Here is a 22,268-nt window from a genome sequence, read left to right as displayed (position 1 = left end):
CTATTTTCAACTGCTGTTGCCAATTTAAATTGGAGACAATGCTGTTAATCAAACTGTGGGCAACAGTACACCTAAAAGCATAGAGCAATAGGGTTCAGCTCCACCCAGTTCCATTAAATGTTGGGGGGAAAAGGCAGCTGTTTATATCATGGTAGTATTTCAAAAGCATCTAAATTGCATTTATTTGGTGACATGATAGCTTTGCAATGATGTTTAGTTGATGAAGCTGAAGACACCCCTTTTTTGTAGACAGGCCTCATAAATCAAATGTTGCCATGCCTGCTTTTTCCCTAACAACAGTACACCTAAAAGCATAGAGCAATAGGGTTCAGCTCCACCCAGTTCCATTAAAATGTTCATATTTTAATGCTTTGCTTCTAAACTTGACAATAAGTATATATATATGTAAACTTCTGTTCCTTCCACCGCTGTTTCTATCTTTTTCATGGTCTTCCTTCCAGTCTCTCATGTTCCTCTTTCATAACTGTCTTCAGTGGAAGTTTTCTGCCACTGTGTGAGACACATCTGCATTGCAGTACCAAGGGGAAAGCGATGGCTGGAGTAGAAGAAATGTACATATGAATAGCTTTAGACCAAGGTGTAAAGAGGAAAAAAGAGAGAATAAGGAAGCGTGATCTGTCATTTACAAAAATAATGGATGCATGAGTGAAAGGAAAATATCACTTCAAACATCATTTAGTATCCCAGTTTACTTTTTTCTCTTCTTTTTTTTTCTTTGACACAAAAACATGCCCATTTAAACAGCCAAAATCTAATACAAACACAACCATTTGCATCTCAAAGTGCTGTCATAGGGAAATCACAGACGGGGTCATCCACCCCCACCTCCCTGTGAGCCTCTGTGCCTCCCTATTATTAATGGCATCATCATTTTTCCTCTACTCACTCTATTTCCCTTCTGATAGTGGGGCCTGCTTCATCGTGTTCTGCCATGTTTCTGTAATTGCTCCAGCAGCCTGCCTTATGCTGAGCATATAGTTTTTGTGTGTGTGTATGTGTGTGCATGTGTGTGTGTCTATCCAGTGGGTGTGTGTCTGTCTTTAAGTGTGTACATATGCATGAGTGTGTGTTGCTCTGTCCCCCACCAGGGCTGGCTGTGAGTTTGTGGGGCAGAACCAAGCCGCGGGCGAGCTCCACACAGAGTGAAATGACAGCCTCCAGGCCACCATTGGTTGATGACCGTGAAAACACTTGCGGTTAACGTAAAGTGAGCGACCGGCTGTCACAGCGAGACACTGCGCTTATGTGCAGCCCTGACAACAGCACAACAAGCTTCTCTACAACTAGACTCTGCAGTGCTGTAACAAACAACAAAGAGACAGCCCTACAATTTGTAACAGCAACCGACTTCGACACCTGAAGTACATAGAAAGTGGGAGAATCACTACCATTTGTCACAGTCTTTGTTTATCTTTACTTAAATTCTGTTGGTCAGGAGAAAAAGCTGAGGGTGGTTGTTCAAACGAAGACAGGGAGGATAGAGTGCAGGGGAGAATTCCTGGACTGTCACAGATGCCAGCCAAGGTCACATAAAGTGAGGAGTAAGTGCTTGGAGAGCTACAGGGGCAGAGGCCAGCTCTGTGGAGGAGGTGTGAAGGAGTGAGTGACCAAGCATGAACATCGCCTCTACCCATCATTAAATGAAGCCACTTAAAGGAAAAATGCTCTGCTCAAAAAGGTCAATACACAACACTTTTGCAAAGCTCTGATGGTTTTATTTAGGCATCCAGAGAAGAGGGGTTTTTTTTTCTTCGATGGAGACGAAAATGTTTTTAATATGTGTCTGAAGACACTACTCAGAACCCTGCCTTTTTACTCAGAAGCTGAGTTGCTTAATCTATCACATTCCCACCAGAAAATGGGTTCCTATAGCTAAACTGAGAAGCAATAAATGATATGCCAACAACGTGTAGTAAGGAGGGATGATTATAGAGCTGCTTTTATCATCAATTTTAACCTCTCTGTGGTTAAATCAGACTTCTTTTACCCCATGCCCTCTTGCATTTCTTTCGTGCCTCGTCTCATTTTCACTGAACATGGACATGTGCGCACACACACAAACACAGTTTATTATGCAGTAACATTACCAGATCCCCTTAGGCAGCTGTGCATCTCTGTATGACTGATGAGGGTAATTTCTCCCAAACAACAGAATGATCACTTTGGTGGTGAGCGCTACAGACCCTCCCTCCTCCCTCTGTCTTCCCTTTCTCCCATCTTTTTTTTTTTTTAGGTTACAAAAAAGGCAAGAAAGATATTTGCTACCGTGCCTCCTGCATTGTCTGGAATGGTTACAAAGATAAACAGCTCTACCACCTTGTGGGATTTTTTAAAGTCAATAATCTAATTCCATGGATACAATCAAACTATTGATACTTCAGTGACGATTCATATCCATGTAATAGAAGATACTTTGAAGTTGGATTGGGGGGTGTGGTGGTGGTAGTGGAGGTGGTGGTGAGGGGGTGGGGGTTGGTTGTTCCTTATTTTTTCCTTGATTACCATAGGGATCTAATATAATACACATGCCATTGTGAATTAGCCTCACCATAAAGCCTGTGTGAGTCGCAGTGAGTTTATACTGCCTGTGTACTACTGTGCACCATGGAATACACTGAGCTGAAAGTAGTTAGGACTTGTCTGGCTCTCTCTCTGCCTCATAGGTTCAGCCTCAGTGGGCTGTCTTCACCTATTTTTTCATCTGTCAGTCACACACGAAAACAAATCCACCTGTCGACCGGTAGACTGGGCTGAACAGGGCTATACTACAGATGTCTGGGCTTGACTTAGTGGAAGCGAGCAGGCCAGCGCCCTCCACTGGTGATAAAAAGCCCATTAAGATGCTTATTTCCTCACCTGTCGGGTCCATCACCTCACCTCGACATATAGTAGAGAGTAATGAAGACAGTTATCATTAATACAGCACTCTGAAGATAAAAGTCATGCTTCTATGCATTTTGCGATCTTTGTGTCCTTGATCGCAAGGATTATCCAGGGTTGCGACAATATAACAATCCATGCGTTAAGAGACAGGCATTCTTACCGCACGACCTGATTGCCTCGGCAATGAAGCCATTAATGGTGCATTATGTAAATAGTAATGGTCACAAACATCTAATAGGATAAAGGCTAAGTACAGTGCAATTTAATGCTGCTGACTTTCAGTAGCTCTTTGAAGGATGTTTTCAATTATAACAGAGCTAATTTAATTCATTGTTTCGAAGCTGAAAATGCATTTTTAAAGGTTGACTGAGTCTCTATTTCAGAACTCAGGTTTAATCAGTCATGTACATTGAACACTGGAACGTCCTCTAAAGAGATTGACAAAGTTGCCGGGGATCTGCATTCTAGGTTTTAAAGGGACACAGTAGCCGTCTCCCTTCTCTTTTTCCTCAGATGGCAGGCTTCAGTTGTGGAGGGGAGGGTGTTCGTCTAAAAGATGAAAAGACCTGTGCCTTTAAGAGGGCTGTCTCCCCTTTCCCTCATGCTCCCCCTCAGCCACACAGACACTCCTCCTGTGAGCATTTGTGAGGCAGCTTCTGTCCCTTATGTCTCTTTGTGGGGAACAGAACACACTTCCCAGAGCATCACTGAAGACAAGACAGAACTCTAGGGACGACACCCCAGTTGCAGACATCTGTGTAACCCTGGCCTCATCTACAGTGGATGTCAAAATGAGAACACGGAGAGGAGACACAGACCTACTCAAGCTGGAGTAAAACATCCAGAGGTCCAAAACAGGACGTGGAACTTAAGAGATGGACATCCCCAGATGTCAATTTTGAGTTGAACGTGACACGACCAGCACATCAAAATTAACAGCGCTGGATTGGATCGCTAAAGAAAAGGTGGAGTCCTAATTTGAGCTTTCAGGTTCTCTTTAGAAAAGTTTTGCTGAAGAATCAACAGAGAACTCTATTTTATTTTTTACTGCTATTCAAGAAGAAAATAACCCACCGTATAAAATACTTACAAATTAAAGAAAGTGTATAACTTAGCTTTATATATTGATTTTTTATTCATCTTCAGAGCACTTTCCAAACAGTCTGTGGTATGAAATTTAGATGCTCTTTAAAGAACATCTTTAAAGGTCCCAGCACTGCTCTTAATTTACCAGCAACACATTTATCTTGTTTCTGCAGCTCTGTCTTGGAGAGCATTAAATAATTTTTTGATAGCGCTCTTGAGGAGGAGGTAATATGAAGTCTTGAAACTTTACAGCTGTTCACTGGAGAGAGAAAGAGAAGTGCCACGTGCATAAGAAAATTATGTTAAGCTGTGGGAAAAGTGTGTGCCTGGACTAACATTACGGTGGATCACTGAGGACTGCACAAATGTTTACGGCGTGTGGAGTGGTCAGTGGCCAGAACCAGTACCTGAGCAGAGATGGCGTGAAGCCCCACCCAGGACTGGAGTTGAACAGACCAATCCAAATGGAGAATGGGGTAACTTCAAGCATGTGCCCTGTTTATCAAAGCCAAGCCTATAACAATGCTGGACAGCCAGGTGGGGTTAATAATGTTTCTAGGCCAGTGAAACCAGCACCACTCCCAGTCCCTCCTCCTGCACTCAAATTAGGGCAAGAAGGATTCAAAAAAGTGTGCCGAACTGAGGAGGACAGTCCCTGTCCCTTCCCAGGGCTATCTTCTGGGGTGTTGGAGATGCGCGTTAAGGAAGGAAGCAAGATTCGCAATTTAATGGGATTTGCCATGGCACGGATGCAAGGAGAGAAGGGAGTAAGTGGGGTAAATTCAAGTGGTGGTGGGCTCAGACAAGTGGTTTTTACCGGGTCAGGTCGTGCCGTCACAAAGACCATCACCTGTGCCGAGATCATGAAACGAAAAGTGGGCTGTTTGCACCAGCTGACCAAACTCCGGTATAAGGTTGTAAAAGAAGTGTGGGAGAGTACTGAAGGAGGGACATCCGAGATGACAGTGCACAGGACTGTGCCCTCCATCAGCATCCTTCTTTCCAAAGATCCTCTGGATCCCCAGGAACCAGGCTACCAGCCTCCAGAGACTCTCAGTGCATTGTGGGAAGAAAGAGAGGGTACCGAACCTGCGACAGCATCCAAGAGATCCCTTGGACCTTTGCAATACACCAGTTTCCCTGACTGTAAGAGAGTGTGTTTAGGGGAAGGAGCCTCAGTCCTTCCTCCTCACTGACTGGCCCAACTGGTGTCACAGTGGAGAGGATTGAATCAGAGGCGTTCATTTGGCACTGCACTCCACTCAAGCACAATGCTGAGACAATCAGAACATCCACTCAGACAGAACAGTGCTTTCTCAGAAGAACTGACTACCAATTCCATCCTCCAGAGGTCAGTTTGACTGGGACCTAACAGGCTGCCTCTGGACATACAGCATTTACAGGACGTCTTTTGTGGTACGTCCAACATGGTCTCTCACATCCAGAAAACTTTGATGATGTGTGCTACCATGCTAATATATGACATCTAGAAAAAAATATTACATCCTATTTCACACTAACAAAAGCCATGAATTTCATAGGTTCTAGGTTACTGCTTTCAGTAAACTATTAACAACCTGTGGATAAAATCATTTGTTTGCCTTATGCTACAGTCATCTCGGCAACCATTTTCCCCATGCTTTTAAATTTAACCTTTCGGAATATAAAACGTAGATCCGAGTAGACACACACACGTACGCAAACGCACATGTGCACACACACACACACACCACACACACACACACACACACACACACACACACACACACACACACACACACACACAACCAAAGCCACTGGTGACATGACAAATGCACAGCATACACATTTTATTTGTCTGAGTATTAAATCTCATGAAAACAAAATTAAATAAATGCTTTTTTTCAGTGGGATTTTTCATTTGTATTTCATCTTTCTTACTCAAACATCATTGAATTTGCAAAGCTGCGATTGAACAGAAAATCACAGTGCGCTGTTCTTTTGATAAGAATAACAGCAGTGAAATTTGTCTGTAGAAAAAGCTGATTTAATGACAAAGCTGTTGATAAGGCGCAGTCCTAAACCAACCCAGCCTGACAGAAATGCCTAGGGCAGAAATACAGGCACAGATTATCATTAAGATAGCAATATAACATCACACAACACAGTGGAGAAAAGGATTAAAACTAGGTTTGACAGAGCTTCACACTACACTGTTCCTGCAAAATATTAAATCAAACCAACTAGCTGCTCTCCTTCCTGTTTCAGCCTATAGGCCTAGCCACCCACTATATCAATTGTAGTCTAGCTCTTCGGGTATATTCTTACATTTCATAAGCAAAATAATATGCTATAAAATATGGTATAAAAGGAGCTAAGCTTTCAAAGTAACGCTATGCACTTGGAGTTGACAGACAGCACATAAAATGGCTGTATACTTTTTCCATTTTTTAAATGCATTGCCTCCCTGCATTTTCACGCCATTTAGATACCATTTTAGTTGCAAAAGCAGTACCTCTAAGTAATTGCAAAAGCTTAACTGGATGCTGCAGACGCTTTTGGTGCTTGGATCAAAATTCTACCCTCTGCAGACTCCACAGCAGTAGGAAAAAACAACAACTGAGGGCATATGTAATGAATTTTATGGATTAAAAATTTCTTTAAAAGTTGTTCTGAGCAACACAAACAAAATAAACCTTCCGGTGAATTAATCAATCCAAATACTTAAGACCTTTTCCATTTAATCACCCATATGTTCCACGCATAATAACTTAGATAAGTGGAACCTTGTCTTAATGCCGATCTTAATGAAAATCTGCAAATGCAAATGTCGACCCCCTAAAGTAGATTAATCAAAGTGACTCCTAATTGGAGGGGGGCATTGTTAGCAGATTTTAGGAGGAGAAAAAAAGGTATAGTCAGGTCTATGGCATTTGCTTTCGAACTCACTGGACAAAGAAAGAAAAATGCTAGTATTTCATATAGCACTTTAACAGTCTATGACGGACATAGTGATTAACCTCCCTCTCGATCCCATTAAATGAATCAGAGCACAGCAGAGCACCCAAGGTTGAATACAAAATGCTGTGACTGCAATACAGGACATATGTAGCAAACTGTGTGTCCTCAAGACTGCAGGAAGGTTATCATTCCAGGTCATTGTTATCACAGAGTTAACAGCTTTCATCCAAGAGCCTATGGGACAGTCAGTCTACGATCCAGGTTGAACAGATAATGCCACTATAAGTACATTTCAAATCGACCCGCATCTGTTATTAAGCACTAAGAATTCTGGGCCAAGTGTGAAATGCAGTGGGGGTAATTAGGGATAATGGCAAAGCGTACCTGACTGAGAGAACAGATAAAACATCCTGACAAAAGCATCATCCCAGCGCTAAATCCAATGAGGCTGGCATGAAATAGTATGGTGAAGGAGTCAACAAAGTGCATTACAGGAATGTGGACAAGGTTATTCACAAGCTGAGAGTCTGTTTTGCCAGTAATGTTTAGCTGGTGGTTTTCAAGCATGCAGTCAAGGTGAATTTGGAGGAAATACAGGCCTAGGCTTAAATTCTGTTCGTTTAGTTAATGCGCCACACACACACACATCATACACGGATGCACACGCACCGCATACATATATATTACGTATTACGTATATATGTTACGTATATATATTGCATTCTCGTTTTTTCTGAAGGTCAGAATGTTCTTCTGTGAACAATTCATTAAATACTCACTACATACTTCAATCATAAATGACAAAGGAAAGCATTACTTTAAGGCTGATTACAGTTTTCTGTTATGGTGGACACAACAGTAACCTCCTTCTTGCCAAAGCCAATGACTACATGCACTGAATGTGAATAAATTCATTTTGAAGTTAACATAATGAAAGTGTTGGCACTCCATTTTTTTCCCCTTCTCTGCCGCTGCAGCAGATGAGAGTGAGGTCTCTGGGATGGCGTGGGAGTTCGCTATCTCCCAGCCTCCAGATGGCTCCGTCTTCTCTTATCTAGAAGAATGGGTGCTGCCTCAATTTTTCAACTCGCCTTATCTGGGAATCCTTTAAATTGAATATTTACTGGGCCTATGTTTTCTGCTTGTGTTAGCCCTCTGAAGTCGACATTCCTCTTGCTTGTTGAGACAGGCCAAAAGGTTTTTCTCACTCATACACTCTCTTTGTCTGCCTTGTCAAGTAATGGGCCAGTGATTGATTATGTGATTGCTAGGAAAGAATGGAAGGTTAAGCAGTTAAGCAGAGAGCGCTGGAGACATATTAATGAATGGCCAAAGAGGGAATATGTTGAACAATAGAGAAACATACATTACCCAAAAATGACATCAGGCACCTCAACTATATGTCAGGGCTAAAGCAGATTAAATTAATCATTTTCCAGACAGTCTATTGTTTTCTGCACAGTGTACACTAGAGGTTAAGAGAACACTTAAGCAGTCATTGAAAACATCTTATTGCCAATTGACTGGCTGTGGTCTATCTGCATAAACAAGCTGTGCCACAGCTACTCCCTGGTAAGTGTCTGGAAATGTCTTTTCAAAACCATTTTGTGAAATGCCTCCATGTTGGATTAATCAGTGCAGCTGAGGATGTAATTGCTGTGCTGAAGTCAAAGCTGTAAGAGCAGATAATGAACACTGACTACAGGGCTGCCAGAATCCAGGGCAAAAGAAATGAGAAGTTTGAAGACCAAGACGTCTTCAACATTTTTTCAAAAGCTGCGACTGAAGACGAAGGCTTGGTGTATTTAAATGTATTTAAACTGATTTTTTTTTTTAAATACCCGACAACTAAAACAATCACTCAGAGTTTGCTCTTAGACTTTGTTAGAGGAAAATTTGACAAAGTCAAAGATTTTAAGTTTGAAAATCTGGGAAAATTGAGGATTTTCTGGAGCTCTTTTTGCTGTATTCCATAACTAACATGCAGCTGTAAGTGATATACATTACACTGGTATTCAAATAATTTTCCTATATAAGAGATAGGTTTAGAAATATGAAAAAAAAAAATCAACTAATGGCTGCTGCTCTCTAGTGGAGAAGTAAGTTTCAAGTCAACCGCAGAAAAACAACTTGCTCAAGAGCACTATTATTGATGTATCTGACAGACATAACTGGCCCAGTGCACTAGATGATTTCCACAACAAAGCTAAATGGCCACAGAATACAACACCATTATCTGACGAGCTTATTATCTATAATACAGTTTTAAGAATATAACAAAGCATTTACAACAAGCAAATGGGAGCTCTGGGCTATGCTATTTTTTGGATCATTTAATGGCAATCTCAAGGCTGGTATGTTAAAGTCTTGCCTTTTCTCAGAGACAACAACATTTCACCCTTTTATCCTCATTTCTTCCTCTATGCGATAATGAGAGGACTCAATTAGATTAAAGAATTTGAATAAATGAGGTTTCATGGTAACACATTATGCCCCGTATCTTTTCTGAAAGGCCTTGATGAGGAACAAAGAGGCTAGGCTCAGGGACCGATATCTGTGAATTACAGGGGGAAAAAACAAACAACATTAGCTTTGTACTTTTCCAGTAATGCTCAGAAGAAGATAGAAGAAGGAAATAAACCCTAATGGTAAGCTGGAAACAGTAAGACCCTTTAAATTTTTCCAGGCTTCACCTTTTGATCTCAACTGTGCACATGTGCAATCTGTTGAAGATGCAGGACTGCAGTTAATATTGCGAATGAACTGCTCAAAAATACTGCCTATGTGTAGAGATGAAAACATACAATTCATAATTCTTAGCACTGTCTGGCTGCATTTAACTGTGAAACTAAATCATGATTTCCTGTGTGAGAAAAGAAGAAGTTTTCTTAAAAGACCAAAAAGGAAAAAGAAAAGACCAGGATAATGCGGGCACAAAATAAAGTGAAAATGTAGTATAATTAGACTGCTACGGTGTCTTTTTCAACATCTTTTTTTTTTTTAATTCACAGAGGAATAATGGAATTCAACACAAATCCTTAGATGGCTTTTTTCCTCTGTGTTGGGCTGAAAATATTTTGGTTGTTGGAATCTCTGTTTGACACCAATTTAACTTGCACTGCCATTGATTTCTAATATCACAACATGACATGATATTACAGTGACTGCACAGCTTACTGAGTACATACTACGTTGCATTTCACACAATTTTAGTTAGTATTCTTTGTTTTGTATGTTTCTGTTTTATTTCGTTTATTTTTTCTTTGGAATTGATGGAAACTGCTCTTATCACCCCTCAACTCATCATGGCAGATGGCTGTTATTCCAAGAGAATGGTTCAGGGAGGGGCAGCCTCTCATAGGAAGTCTTTCTCATAGGAAATAATTTGATTATTGACGTTAATGAATTTTCTCCACATTACAGTAGGGCCTTTACCTTACTGTATAAAACACTATGAAGCAACTGTTGTTGTAATTTGGATCTATATAAATAAACATAAATTGAATTAAAGTGAACCACAACCCAGAAAAACATTTAACATGTCTGCTATAAAACTCAAGTCTAACCAGTCAAATGAATAATGCAGGAATAAAACAAATGCCTCAATAATGATTTTCAATACATTGCTACATAAATTAAAAGAGTGATCACCTTGTTACATGACTTTCAGAAGCTTTTTTTTTAAAAGATTGCATTTGACACACAGAATTGCCTTTCAGAAATGTGAGAAATCAATAGCAAAAGAGGGTTCACAACATATATTTGTGGTGATCAGAGATATATAAATATAAAAATGACACATAACTGTCATTTTGTCACTATACATTTTTTCCCTCAAGATCAAAATGTTTTTCCGTGACTCCATCTCCACAGAAGATGAGTATAATTATTCAGAAAATCTATTTTCTGACATGACTAACCTAAATGTAGCCCAACCCTTGCACTCATGCTTTCAATGTCATAAAATAAAACACATGCAGGAATCCGCATGCTAATTAAAAGGATTTGGCTTAAGCTCCGTCATCAAACTGTGAACACACACTATAAGGTTTTAACAGGATTTCATCAGTTATTTTGCCAATCACATTCCACAGCAAGGTTGACAATATGACTAAATGATTTGGTTATTTGAATTCAAACAGTGTCAGCTGGGGGTCCACTCTGCGCAGTGGGAGGATTGGTAGAGTAATATCAACACGGTTGTGATTACTCCATTGCAACAGTGGGGTGCTCCAATCAGAGCCGAATCACTCTACTCATTACAGACTACAAGGCCAAATATCAGTGGGTGGACCACAAAATCAGGCTTTGCATGTTCCCACTGAAATTAATTGAAATTCATTTGTGGTGCCCTGATGCTCCCCATCAACACCAGACTAATTCACATTTGCACAATTCAACTCAGGTTCATTAAGTGCAAGCACATTCCAAGTAAAAAAGCATTACAAAGCAGGGCTTGTAATCTGAACTTCACCTTTTATGGTGAGGTTCAGATTGTATGGTAACTGTACATTATGCAGTGTTTTTTAGCATAAATAGATAAACTTACAAAATATAATAATAATAATAATTATTATTATTATTATTAATTTTTATTATTATTTTTAAATCATAATTTGTATATAAATTGGTAAACAGCCCATAGTTTTAAAAAGTGATGTCTTGCACACATGCCTAAAGCATCAAGACAAAGACTCCTAAGCACAAATTGAGCTTTCATGTTTACAGATGAAAACATACCATGTAGACAGACCTGGGCACAAATGTTTGATGGTCCCCAGCCAGCTGGTTTTGATGATCAGGCTGTTTTTACTTTTTCTTTCTTCAGTAATCAGACATTTAATACAGAAAAGTGTAAGTACATGTATGTAGAACAGTTTCAAAAGGAGACATTGTACCTTACAGAAAATGAAACGTAGCCAAAACAGCTTCATTATAATTTTCACTAAATGTAGAAAAAGCAGCCAGTGTTTTTTCATGTTTCAGTGATATTATAATGGAAGTTTTCACACACACACACACGCACACACACACACGCACACACACACGCACGCACACACACACACACACACACACACACACACACACTTTTCCTTATTCTGGTGCCTGTTAACAATAATGAAGCAGAGCTCAGAGAGCTTTTCAATTAGATATATGTTTGGATATGTTAAATTAGAGAAGGAATAAAAAAATAACAATAATAATAGTAATAATAATAATAATGAAAGCAAAACAGAAATTTCCCCTGGATATCTTCTTATTCAAATCTGAAGAAGAGTAGGCCATCCACTGAGTTTAGGTCGTAAGTTCACTGCAACTGCACAAATTTGAGCAACTTTAGTGTTTTCATTTATGGTTGAACTAATTCAGAAATTACAATTTTAATAAAACAACTGCATAGAAACAGATTAAATGTCAAGCATTATCTATTTATCTGTGTGTGACACATACTTGCGCCACATAACTCACAATCTACATAGCTCTGTATCAGTAGCACACAAAGTATGCACACCACTGGTACAAAACAGGAAGAGGTGTCATATCTCCAGAGTAAACCAAGTTAACGCAAAAAAAGTAAACTGAAAATGTATCACAATTTCTCCACTAGACTACTCTAAAATGAGTTTTCCTCTCAAAAGTAAAGAGCCAAATTTCTACAATCGGTTCAGGCCCTGAATATCATCCCAGGACCCTCATTATTGTATAAATAGTAAACATATGATTACTGTTTTATATAAATGGGTTCTTACTTTGAGTTTTTGTGGTGGTGCTTTAATGCAAAACTGCAAATTTGTGTTGCAAATAGTCACTGTCTCTCTGTGAGCGTGAAAAATCATCCAGCTTCCTGAAAGCACAATTTGGTATCAGTTGTCGTAACACTGCAAAGCCTGAAACTTCTTACAAATTTACAAATCACAAGCCACAGTAGAAAATGTGAGCATCTGTAGTCCCAAATAATAAAATGAATTATTTTATTATTTTTATTTAAAACACCAAGACTCATTTCAGTCTTGGTGTTTTAAGTTTTAGTTTTCAGTCTTGATGATGCCTCACTCACCACAGGTAATGTGATTAAAGATGCTGTCATTTTCCTTCTACAATTGTGAGGATGTCTGTTATGAAATAGGCCTGTTACTAATATCCTCTTGTCACCAAATGAAGTACTTTTAGTTTTATTTACCACCAACCCCCCCCCCCCCTTTTTTTTAACAAATCTTTTAAATTCACTTACTAAAATATTTTGTCAGCTGATCAGAAACGATGTAACTTTTAACCACTACTGCCGTAACTTAGCTAAACTCGATGGTGACCATGGGGTCAGGTTTTTGTTCTTTTCCCCTCTCCTAGCAACAGGCTTGTCTCAACAACAGATCTTCTTCTGGCTGCTTCCATTAGGGTTTAGCACATTTGTCTCCATCTCATCCCATCTCTAGCATCCTCCTCTGTCTGCATGTCCTCTTTCACTATATCCACGAATCTTCTCTGCGATCTTCCTCATTTCCTCTTGCCTGACATCTACATATTCCAGTCCAGTATATCTGCTATCCCTCCTCTGCACGTGTTCAAACCATCTTAAACAGCCTGAGTTGTCCATCTGATAAACTAATTTCTAATTCTGTCCGTCCTGGTCACCCCCGGCAAAAACCTAAACTTCAACTTTTCCAAACCTCCAACTCTTTTCTTCAGTTCCACCATCTCCAATCCATACATAACAGCAGGCCTCACTATGTGCTATTCCTTTCACCCCTGATACTCACCTGCTCCAACCTGTGTGCACTCTCTTCTTCATCACTCATGTGTACTGTCCATCGCTTTGGCTATTTAAACTTGTCCACATTCACTATCTCTACACTTTGCATCTTCACTGTTACACCTGTTCCCCTTTCATTTGCACACGTGGTATGTTGCTTTACTTGTACTGACTGTTTTCTTCTTTTCTAAAGAGTATACCTCCACCTCTCCAGGTTCTCTTTCATCTGCTACCTAATGTCACTACAGATCACAATGTTGTGATCAAACATCATAGTCCACAGAGACTCCTGCCTGACAGCATCATCATCTGTCATCCTACTTATCATCATTGCAAAGAACAACGGATTCAGAGCCGATCCCCGTTGTAATCCATCAGTCTCCTATCGCACACCTCACCACTGTCTCGCTGTCCTCATGCATGTCTTGCACCACCCTCACGTTAGTTTCTTGGCACTCTATGATCTGTTTCGTCACATCCTCAAAATACACACTGCAGCTCCTTCTGACCATCTCAATACTTCTCCATCAACACCCTCAAAGCAATCATCGCAACTGGCAGTCTCTCGGCATGAAACTAAACTGTTCGCTAATTGTCACCTCTCTTCTTAATGCAGCTTAATTCAACTTTATCCCTCTGTGGTTACTACAGCTCTGCACATACACGGTACACTTCTTTTGCCTTCCTTAAGTTTCTTACTGACCTGGATAGTGTTAAACAATCTGGTCAAAAAGTCGACTACCCTCTCCAACCAACGTAAATTCTTTGCCAAATCAAACACATGGGTCATTAACAATGTGATTTACTATCTGGCCAGCAGATGGCAACTTCAAATGTTCAGGTTTTATCATGCTTTCAATTCGCAGTCGTCAATTTGTATTTCCAAATAAGGCGACGCAGTTTAGCAAATAAATGTATACTTAAAACGCCACATACTAGTTATGGAACCTACAGATACAACAGTATAGAATACGTAAAAAATGTGAAATACAGTTTTTGTAGTTTTTCCCTCACATCTTCATTTATTTGTTTGTTTTGCTTACCCGTTGATAGCAGGCTTTACCACTACCAAATTTGGAAGCTGCTATAAGTCAAAAGAGAAGCGACAGAACGAAGAAAAGCATGATTAAGGTCCTTGTAGAACCCGGTCCTGCAAAATGCAGTTCTTCTACAACATCAAGCGATAAATAATTTATATGAATTAGCAATTTTCCGATAGCACATGAATGCACCACACAGGCAGCTCTCCAGTTTTGTAAAGGTTTGCTCTACGTTTGTGTGGGGCGGAGAGCTGGAAAGTTGGTACAGTGTGTGCACAGTTGCTAAACAAAGTGGCCATACGGCTCATTTTTCAGCGACCTGGCTGGTAAGTATATTGTTTAAATTTTGCTGTTCCGCGCTGTCTATAGTTACAAATGGTTCATTATGAGCATGCACTAATTATCCCGAGCAATTACCTTTTTCATTATTCCACTTTCAAGCACGCTTAAATGGTACGTTGTTTTTATATGCTATTTTAATGTGGACTTAAGTTTCAATTTAAAAAAAAAACAGACGATCCCAAAATACGTATTATATTTATCGGAGTTGCAGTTTAATGTATTCCAGAACTCATACATTCGATAAAAAGCAGGAAGTTTATTGCGACGATATTTAAAAGTGCCGCTATAATATTTCTGTAACAATCCAAGCTGCGCTGTGATCCTTTCAAAATAAATTACAGATCCAAAATATTCTTTGTGTGCACGTGTTGATCATTCACATGTTATTCTTCTTTGCCTTATCAGATAACTGTAACGCGTTGATGCGTGTTCTGTGTTCAGATATGCCTTCTTGGAAAAGTGAAAAACATGCTTCACACAGCTTCTGGATGCAGTTTATCGAAGCTCTGGTGGTTTTCTCTCTGTGTGCCAAAATATGTGGATGCTCTGACGTAGATGAATTGATGTCCACATATCCACTGATTGATGGGTAAAGTGTGCTTCATACATACAAGATACATAAATTATCATAAATTAAAATGTCCCTCAATTTTGTATCACCCACTATCCCATCTCTCTGTCAGTCACAATGACCTCGCTCTCCAGTTGAGGATTCGTCACAACAACTACCTAAGCCAAGTTGACCTCCGTAACCTCTCCAAAGTATCCACAGACATATCCCGTTTCAAAGCAGGGCATGTGCAGACACAGGTATTGCAATTTCACAAGTGTTCACAGCGCAATCTGGAAAAAAATCCATCTACATCTGAGATTTATTGGTTAGTAAAATGTGTCTAATGTTCTGTGATATGTTGTATCAGATGTTTGCTGTCTACGTACTGTGTGGTGCTCAGCAGAAGGATGCTGTGAGGCTTACTCTGGAACAAATAGATGTGGTGAGACGTATGTGCACTGAGTACCAGGAGTTTGAACTGGTCACATCTGTCCAGGGTATTGTATACTTTCTTAATAATAATAATTAACTATATTTCTATGGCACATTTCTAAACCAAAGTTATAAGGTGTTTCGCAGTATTTACACAAAACATTGGTTTAAAAACTATTCAAAATGCATGAAAACCCCTTGGTTTTAAGCTTGGACTGTGGAACATGTAGAAGTAATCGATTCTCTGATCTATTAGACGTTAGGACTTCTAAAATAGAAAGTGCAGCTTCACTGTGAAGTGATTTAAAAGTAATCAGTGGAAATCTTAAATTGAACTCTGTAGTGAAGCTAGTGTAAATCTGCAAGGACTGGAATGGCATGTTCATCTCACCAAGTGTTGGTGAGTAGTACTGCTGCTGTGTTTTATAGATGGTGCACTCCTCCAAACTTTTAGGCATGTAAACAGTGAGTTGCAGTAATCTAATCAGGGGGAAATGAGGGTGCAGATATAAGGTATGCCGTTATATTATTCATAAGTACTGGTCTGAGTTATGCAACAAATATTTCACAACACAAGACTAGTCTGGACTTTTGATATGCTGTTTGAAATTAAGTTGTTGATCAGAAATACTCCCCTAAACCTCCAGCAGATGATTTTAGGTCAGTGAGTCATTGTTCAAGGTCAGCAGGGCGACTATAAGAATAATCATCAGGACCAATAAGAAGAACAAGAACTTTAATTTTATCCCATCCTTAATGCCAGTAAAATAGGAATGAATGAAGTCTAGATTTTTGTGTTCTCCAGGATTAAATGACTCATTCTAACTGGCAGCCATTGACATAACAATGGTCAGATGCTTGTGTATAATTACAAATTACATAGCCAAGTGGTAACAAATGTAAACTAAACAAAATAGGCCCTTGGACTGAGTCGTGGGAGAAACTCGATGAGCTAAAATTAACCACAGTGATTCTAAATACTCTGTTTGATTGGATTAGAACTATTTGGGTGCAGTTCCACCTAACCCAAGCTCATTTCTGAGTCTGTTGAAGAGAAGGATGAGGTAATATGAACTGTAAAATTTCCAGGGTCCACACTCATTAAAATGTCATAAAGTGATTTCTGTAATGTGATGTTTTTCTAAAGCCAGATTGGAATAAATCAGATAAGAACTTCCTACTAACTACTTTCTCAAGAAATTTTGAAACTAGAGGTCATTTCCTTAATGTTTTTAGGTTACTAGATTACTGTTTTGAAATGTATCTTGTTTGTTTGTTTGTTTTTCTAAAATATGATGGTTACGTTAGCTTGCATTTCTGTAACCAGATGAAAAGTAGAACTGATAACTGAAGGTAATGATGTCCAATTATGTGTTTATGTGCTTTGTATGTGGGCCTGTCATTGCAGAGCTAAAAGATTCTAAGGACAAGGGTAAGATAGCCTGTTTAATAAGTATCGAAGGAGGCCACTCTATTGACAGCAGCCTTCCTGCCCTGCGGATGTTTTACCAGCTTGGAGTCCGCTCCATGGGTCTCACGCATTCTTGTAATACACCCTGGTAATAGGAAAAGACTTTATACAGCATATATTTTACAGTATATCTAGTACTTTGTATTTAAAAAGTCATATCTCGATCTTTTCTTAAATGATCATTTAAGCAATAAATTGGGTTTTGAATAGAATTTCTATTTTATCAAATACGTAGCATTGGCTCTGTAATGGTCTATTGCTACATAGCAACTTTAAAGCAGGAACTACTGAGCTACATTTAATCTAAGAAGTATTTGTTTATAGAATAGGAAAGATAGAAAGGTGAAACATATTTACATTTTCACCTCGACATCCTTTTCTTTTATGCAAATTAACCTATATATGTCCTCTCTCAGATATCTCACATTGACTATAGCTGTGGGTATCTGAAGCAGTTCCCTTCAGATACCCAAAGTAATTTTAAGTAATTACAAACAGGAGAAGAATAATTTGCAGCACTTGTGACATTAAAATACATATATTGTTTCTATGCAGGGCTGAATCATCCTCAACTTTTTACCCTGTATATAAGAGGGAGAATAACAGCCTGACATCCTTTGGGAAGGTAATTCTGAGTTTCAGTAACATTAGCCACAGCTGTATTTCATTATCTCACATTCCACAGAGTAGTATGTCAGCGTGCATGCCAGTTTTGCCTGACCCTTTTTCAGAAAGCATAAAACATATCAGTCCTTCCATACTGTATTGAAGAAATAAGAGAAATTCAGTTGTTGACATAAAACTGTATTAACTAAGTAACTATTATAACTATTATAAAACTACTATGCATTATTGTTGTTGTTATGTTTGCATTAATAGAGATTGTATAGTTATTGCAACTTGAGAACCTTCTGAATAAAATGAACCTCATTACTATTAGAATTTGGGAATACTGTGCATACTAAATCTTCTCCTGATAGGAAGCTGTGGAAAGAGAATCTCTGTTAACCCAAACTGGACTTTTCTCATTTAATAACTCCTTGTGTATTACTGGAATATGGTAATATATTATAGGCAGCTTATTTAAACATAGAAAACATCTTTATTACTCCTTTCCCATTCAGATCTCCGTCTCAACAGCAAAGTGCAGGGACACTCTTGATTGTTATCTGCATGAGTGTTTTCTAATAGTTTACATGTAACAACATCCTCTCCTCTGAATAAATGACTTCCTTCCTGATGCCACCAAAATGTTCTTAATTGTGTTTTTGAGGTCGTAGTCGAGGAGATGAACAGACTCGGAATGATAGTGGACCTCTCCCACACATCGTGGAACACATCCTTTGCTGTTCTGAGTCACTCTAAGGCTCCGGTTATTTTTAGCCATTCCTCTTCCTACTCCATATGTAACCACAGCCGCAATGTTCCTGACAATCTGCTACTTGAACTGGTGAGAAATACAACCTTAAAAGTAATTGCTTGCCTTCTTAACCGCTTGATTAAACAACTGTCTGATCAGTCACATTGATGACTGGCTCATTTTAATTGTGTCTCTTTATGTGTATATCTAAAGAAGAAAAACTGTCAGACAATTTTTGTAATGGTTAGGCTTTTTGTGTATCAACAGCATAAAACATTTATGAACAGATTTCCACCATTAGAAATTATTCAGTTTTCACCCACTAAGAGTTATTGATTTCAATCCTAAGGCTTTATTTGCACAATCAACTTAATGCATTTCTTCTGTCTTTATGTCGTTCTGTGTTCTCCATGATTTCCTCAGCCATCTTTAGCTCTTGCCATTTCCCCTTTACTTGCATACACAGACAGGCACCAGAACGTGATCTCACAGGATGAAATAAAAGTACTATAGTGAGGACCTATTAATGAGAATATCAGATTGTTTACCCTAACAATGATAGTCATTTTCCTCCCTCTACTTTAAAAAAAAAATGCTTATAGTGGTTAATGACAGGCTGATGATCAAGAATTCAAGCTGTGTGTAAGCCTACTGTCAACAGTGTCGGGGTAATTTCAGGCTCTTTATTTTTAAACTGAGAATATTCTTTTCTTCTATTTATTAATCAAGTTGAAAAATAAATAGTATCAATACTTACATTTTATCATAGCCACGAATTTGATATTTCCACGTGTTTTTTTTTTCTGTGTGATTACTCATACACATAAGCTCAGTAAATCATCATTTGAACAGGAAGAACTAGATAAAACAGTTCTAAAACCCTCTTGACTTCTAGTCTTATTGTTTTTCTTTTTGGGATCTGAGTGGCATCTCGATATGCCAGACATAATAATTTACACTATATGCAAATGAAATGATTAAACAATAACTTTTCTGTAGAGTGTACACATGCATAGATTATTTTAGTCTGTTTGGTGGCATTTAACCCTTTTCTCCACGCCTGGTAATGGCCCTGTGTGTTTTTGTTTCAGAAAAAGAACCAAGGGTTGATCATGGTGAATCTCCACAACACATTTGTTTCCTGCATAGATGAGGCTAACATCTCTCATGTGGCTGGTGAGCTGTCCATCTGGAATGGATGTGTTTGTATTTCTTATATCTCAGTTTATACATTATTCCACTATTTTTACAGACCATTTTGATTACATTAAGAAATTGATTGGAGCTGAATCAATAGGAATTGGAGGGGATTATGAAGGTGCTACAAGGTAAGAAATCAATTTGCAATAACCAGATAACACAAATTATTAGCTAAAGAGGTAACTGTTTGTTTGTAATTGTTGTGGTAAATGTTGCAAACAGAAAATCCATGCAAGTTACCTTAAATCTTCTTTATATTCTATAGTCATGATGAATGAAAAGCTTTTGAGACAAAACAAAGCTAATACTAATAGGCAACACGCTTGTCTGAGGCACTCTCCAGACAGATTATTTCAAAGGCCGTTGTTGAGCCAAATCAATTGTGTGGTTTTTGTTTGCTTGTCATATCAGCAATTTAGCTGTCCAGTTGTCAACAGACTGAAGTGGGTTAAAAATCAATAACTTTATACCTCTAATAGGCATAAATGGAGGCTGCTATGCTGCGGTAGATTTTCTGCAAGATGGTGGATATTAGGTTATTGCTATGCATACAGAGGGGTGACAAATTTAAGGAAAATCAGAATCAGAACTTTTAACCCCTACAGTGAGAGGATGCAGTGACTCTGTTGTGCTGCTGGGTGCAAAGTGCGCAAAGTCCTCTTAAACGGAATTGTCTTAAACAATCAGTATCAGGTAGTTTTGTGATGAAACAAAAGAAAAAAGAAAACAAAGCTCATTATTGAATACTGCAATTAATATAAAAATGCCATGAATCATACCCCATGTCTTTAACAGTGACCAAATTTCTTCATTGCCTTTTGGAGCTTTTGTTCCAGCCTGTTACAGCAAACTTTAAATAAAGGAATTTAATAAAGGTTAAAATTCTTCCTGACCCATTGACTTGGAGAGTCGATGCCAAGGCTCTTCTTGCAGAATTCTTCAGCCCAAAATCTTATTAGAACTGAGAATAAAACAAATCATGTTTCTGTGTTTACTTTTGTAATTCCACGTATCAAAGGTATGAAACTAAATGTATTTAGCAACACCATAATTTTCAGAATGAGGGATCTGTTTCTACAATGGTTCGCCTAAAAACAATAATTTGAGAGTAATTTTGTTTTCATTTTGGTTAAAAGCTTCCCTCATGGGTTAGAGGATGTCTCAAAATACCCAGCCCTAATCCAGGAACTGCTGAGAAGAAACTGGACTGAGAATGAGCTGGCTGGTGTCCTTCGACGCAACTTCTTGCGTGTGTTTGAACAGGTTGAGAGGGTGAGCGAGAGAATACATTTATATAACGAGAATAGATGGTGAAAGATTCATGAGTTTAAGTATTTTATATGTTGGCATACTCTTATTTCCTTCCTTTATTTTCACCAAGGTCCGTGATCAGTTGAGTTCAAATCTACCAAGTGAGGTCCAGATTCCATTTGAAGAGGCACACAACCCATGCAGGCTAGTCCTTAGACGTCCAGACCCAAGAAGCCTGCCCTCAGATCAGTCCTCTGGAGCAGAAGGTGGATTACCTGGTCTGTTAATCCTTGCCACAGTTCAGGTGCTTTCCAGAATATTTTTGATTGAATGAATATTAACAATCTCAGTTCAGCCGTATCATTCTTTTGAAGTTGTATAGAAAGGAGTACACAGAAAGGAGTGTCACAGTGCTGCACATCAGTGGAGATTAGGAGGAATTTAATGACTTTAATGTCTAACCTCATTTTTGCTATAATTAAAATGCAAACTCCTGTACATACGTTAATCAATTAATTAAAAATTCAGAAGATGTCTGAAAGAGACCTCTTGGTTTTATCTTTTTTTTTTTTTTTTAATTCACTATTTATTTTGTTATTTAGTTGGCAGAACATTTTTTTCATGATGTCCATAGAAGATTACAAAATATAATAGAATGATAAACTTGATAAATATAACTTTAGAGATTATACTTTGTATCTAGGATTGACTAGGAAACAGCTTAGAAGCTGAGGTTGTCTACTTAAGTTTATAATGCTTCAAGCACTTTAACAAAGTTGTACAGAATATCAGTTTCAAAGCAAATATTTGTTCTATTTACTCTCATAGCATAAGACAATATTATGGTTTTACGTCATTCATGTAGCCTTGTTGCTCACAACCCAATGGCAATAAATTTGATAAATATCTGCTTTGGTGTGCTCACTTGAGGTGGTGAT

At 38.6% G+C, this 22,268-nt stretch overlaps 2 protein-coding genes across 3 annotated transcripts; both read left to right on the top strand.

Annotated features, from left to right (window-relative positions):
- The first annotated feature begins 3,558 nt into the window (after positions 1-3,558).
- Positions 3,559-5,882, top strand: LOC146718342 (ribonuclease P protein subunit p25-like). The gene has a single exon (XM_085450536.1). The coding sequence runs from the start codon at positions 4,356-4,358 to the stop codon at positions 5,184-5,186; it is 831 nt and encodes a 276-aa protein (XP_085306662.1). The 5' UTR covers positions 3,559-4,355; the 3' UTR covers positions 5,187-5,882.
- A 9,061-nt stretch (positions 5,883-14,943) lies between these two features.
- On the top strand, positions 14,944-22,238 carry dpep2 (dipeptidase 2). 2 transcript variants are annotated; one of them, XM_085450526.1, is made up of 11 exons: positions 14,944-15,047; positions 15,505-15,652; positions 15,747-15,873; positions 15,984-16,113; positions 17,457-17,607; positions 18,075-18,144; positions 18,793-18,969; positions 19,971-20,055; positions 20,132-20,207; positions 21,216-21,351; positions 21,461-22,238. In XM_085450526.1, the coding sequence occupies exons 2-11, from the start codon at positions 15,507-15,509 to the stop codon at positions 21,662-21,664; spliced, it is 1,302 nt and encodes a 433-aa protein (XP_085306652.1). In that variant the 5' UTR covers positions 14,944-15,047; positions 15,505-15,506; the 3' UTR covers positions 21,665-22,238. The 2 variants fall into 2 exon arrangements, with proteins under 2 accessions (XP_085306652.1, XP_085306645.1); XM_085450519.1 differs by having other exon boundaries at positions 15,469-15,652.
- The last annotated feature ends 30 nt before the right edge of the window (positions 22,239-22,268 follow it).

The sequence above is a fragment of the Copadichromis virginalis genome, linkage group LG1, assembly GCF_057382275.1.
Source record: "Copadichromis virginalis isolate Kocher_CV1m ecotype Utaka linkage group LG1, C_Virginalis_male_GT1.1, whole genome shotgun sequence".
NCBI lineage: Eukaryota > Metazoa > Chordata > Actinopteri > Cichliformes > Cichlidae > Copadichromis > Copadichromis virginalis.
The sequence above is the reverse complement of the archived record's forward strand: the minus strand, read 5'-3'. Positions and strand labels throughout refer to the sequence as shown.

Bases quoted from the DNA above. Each gene is read 5' to 3' on its own strand.
- LOC146718342 (XM_085450536.1), top strand. From the start codon at position 4,356: ATGTTTACGGCGTGTGGAGTGGTCAGTGGCCAGAACCAGTACCTGAGC.
- dpep2 (XM_085450519.1), top strand. From the start codon at position 15,486: ATGCGTGTTCTGTGTTCAGATATGCCTTCTTGGAAAAGTGAAAAACAT. The intron at 17,608-18,074 runs GTAATAGGAAAA...GTTTCTATGCAG, and splicing joins CATTCTTGTAATACACCCTG to GGCTGAATCATCCTCAACTT. The intron at 18,970-19,970 runs GTGAGAAATACA...TTTTTGTTTCAG, and splicing joins ACAATCTGCTACTTGAACTG to AAAAAGAACCAAGGGTTGAT.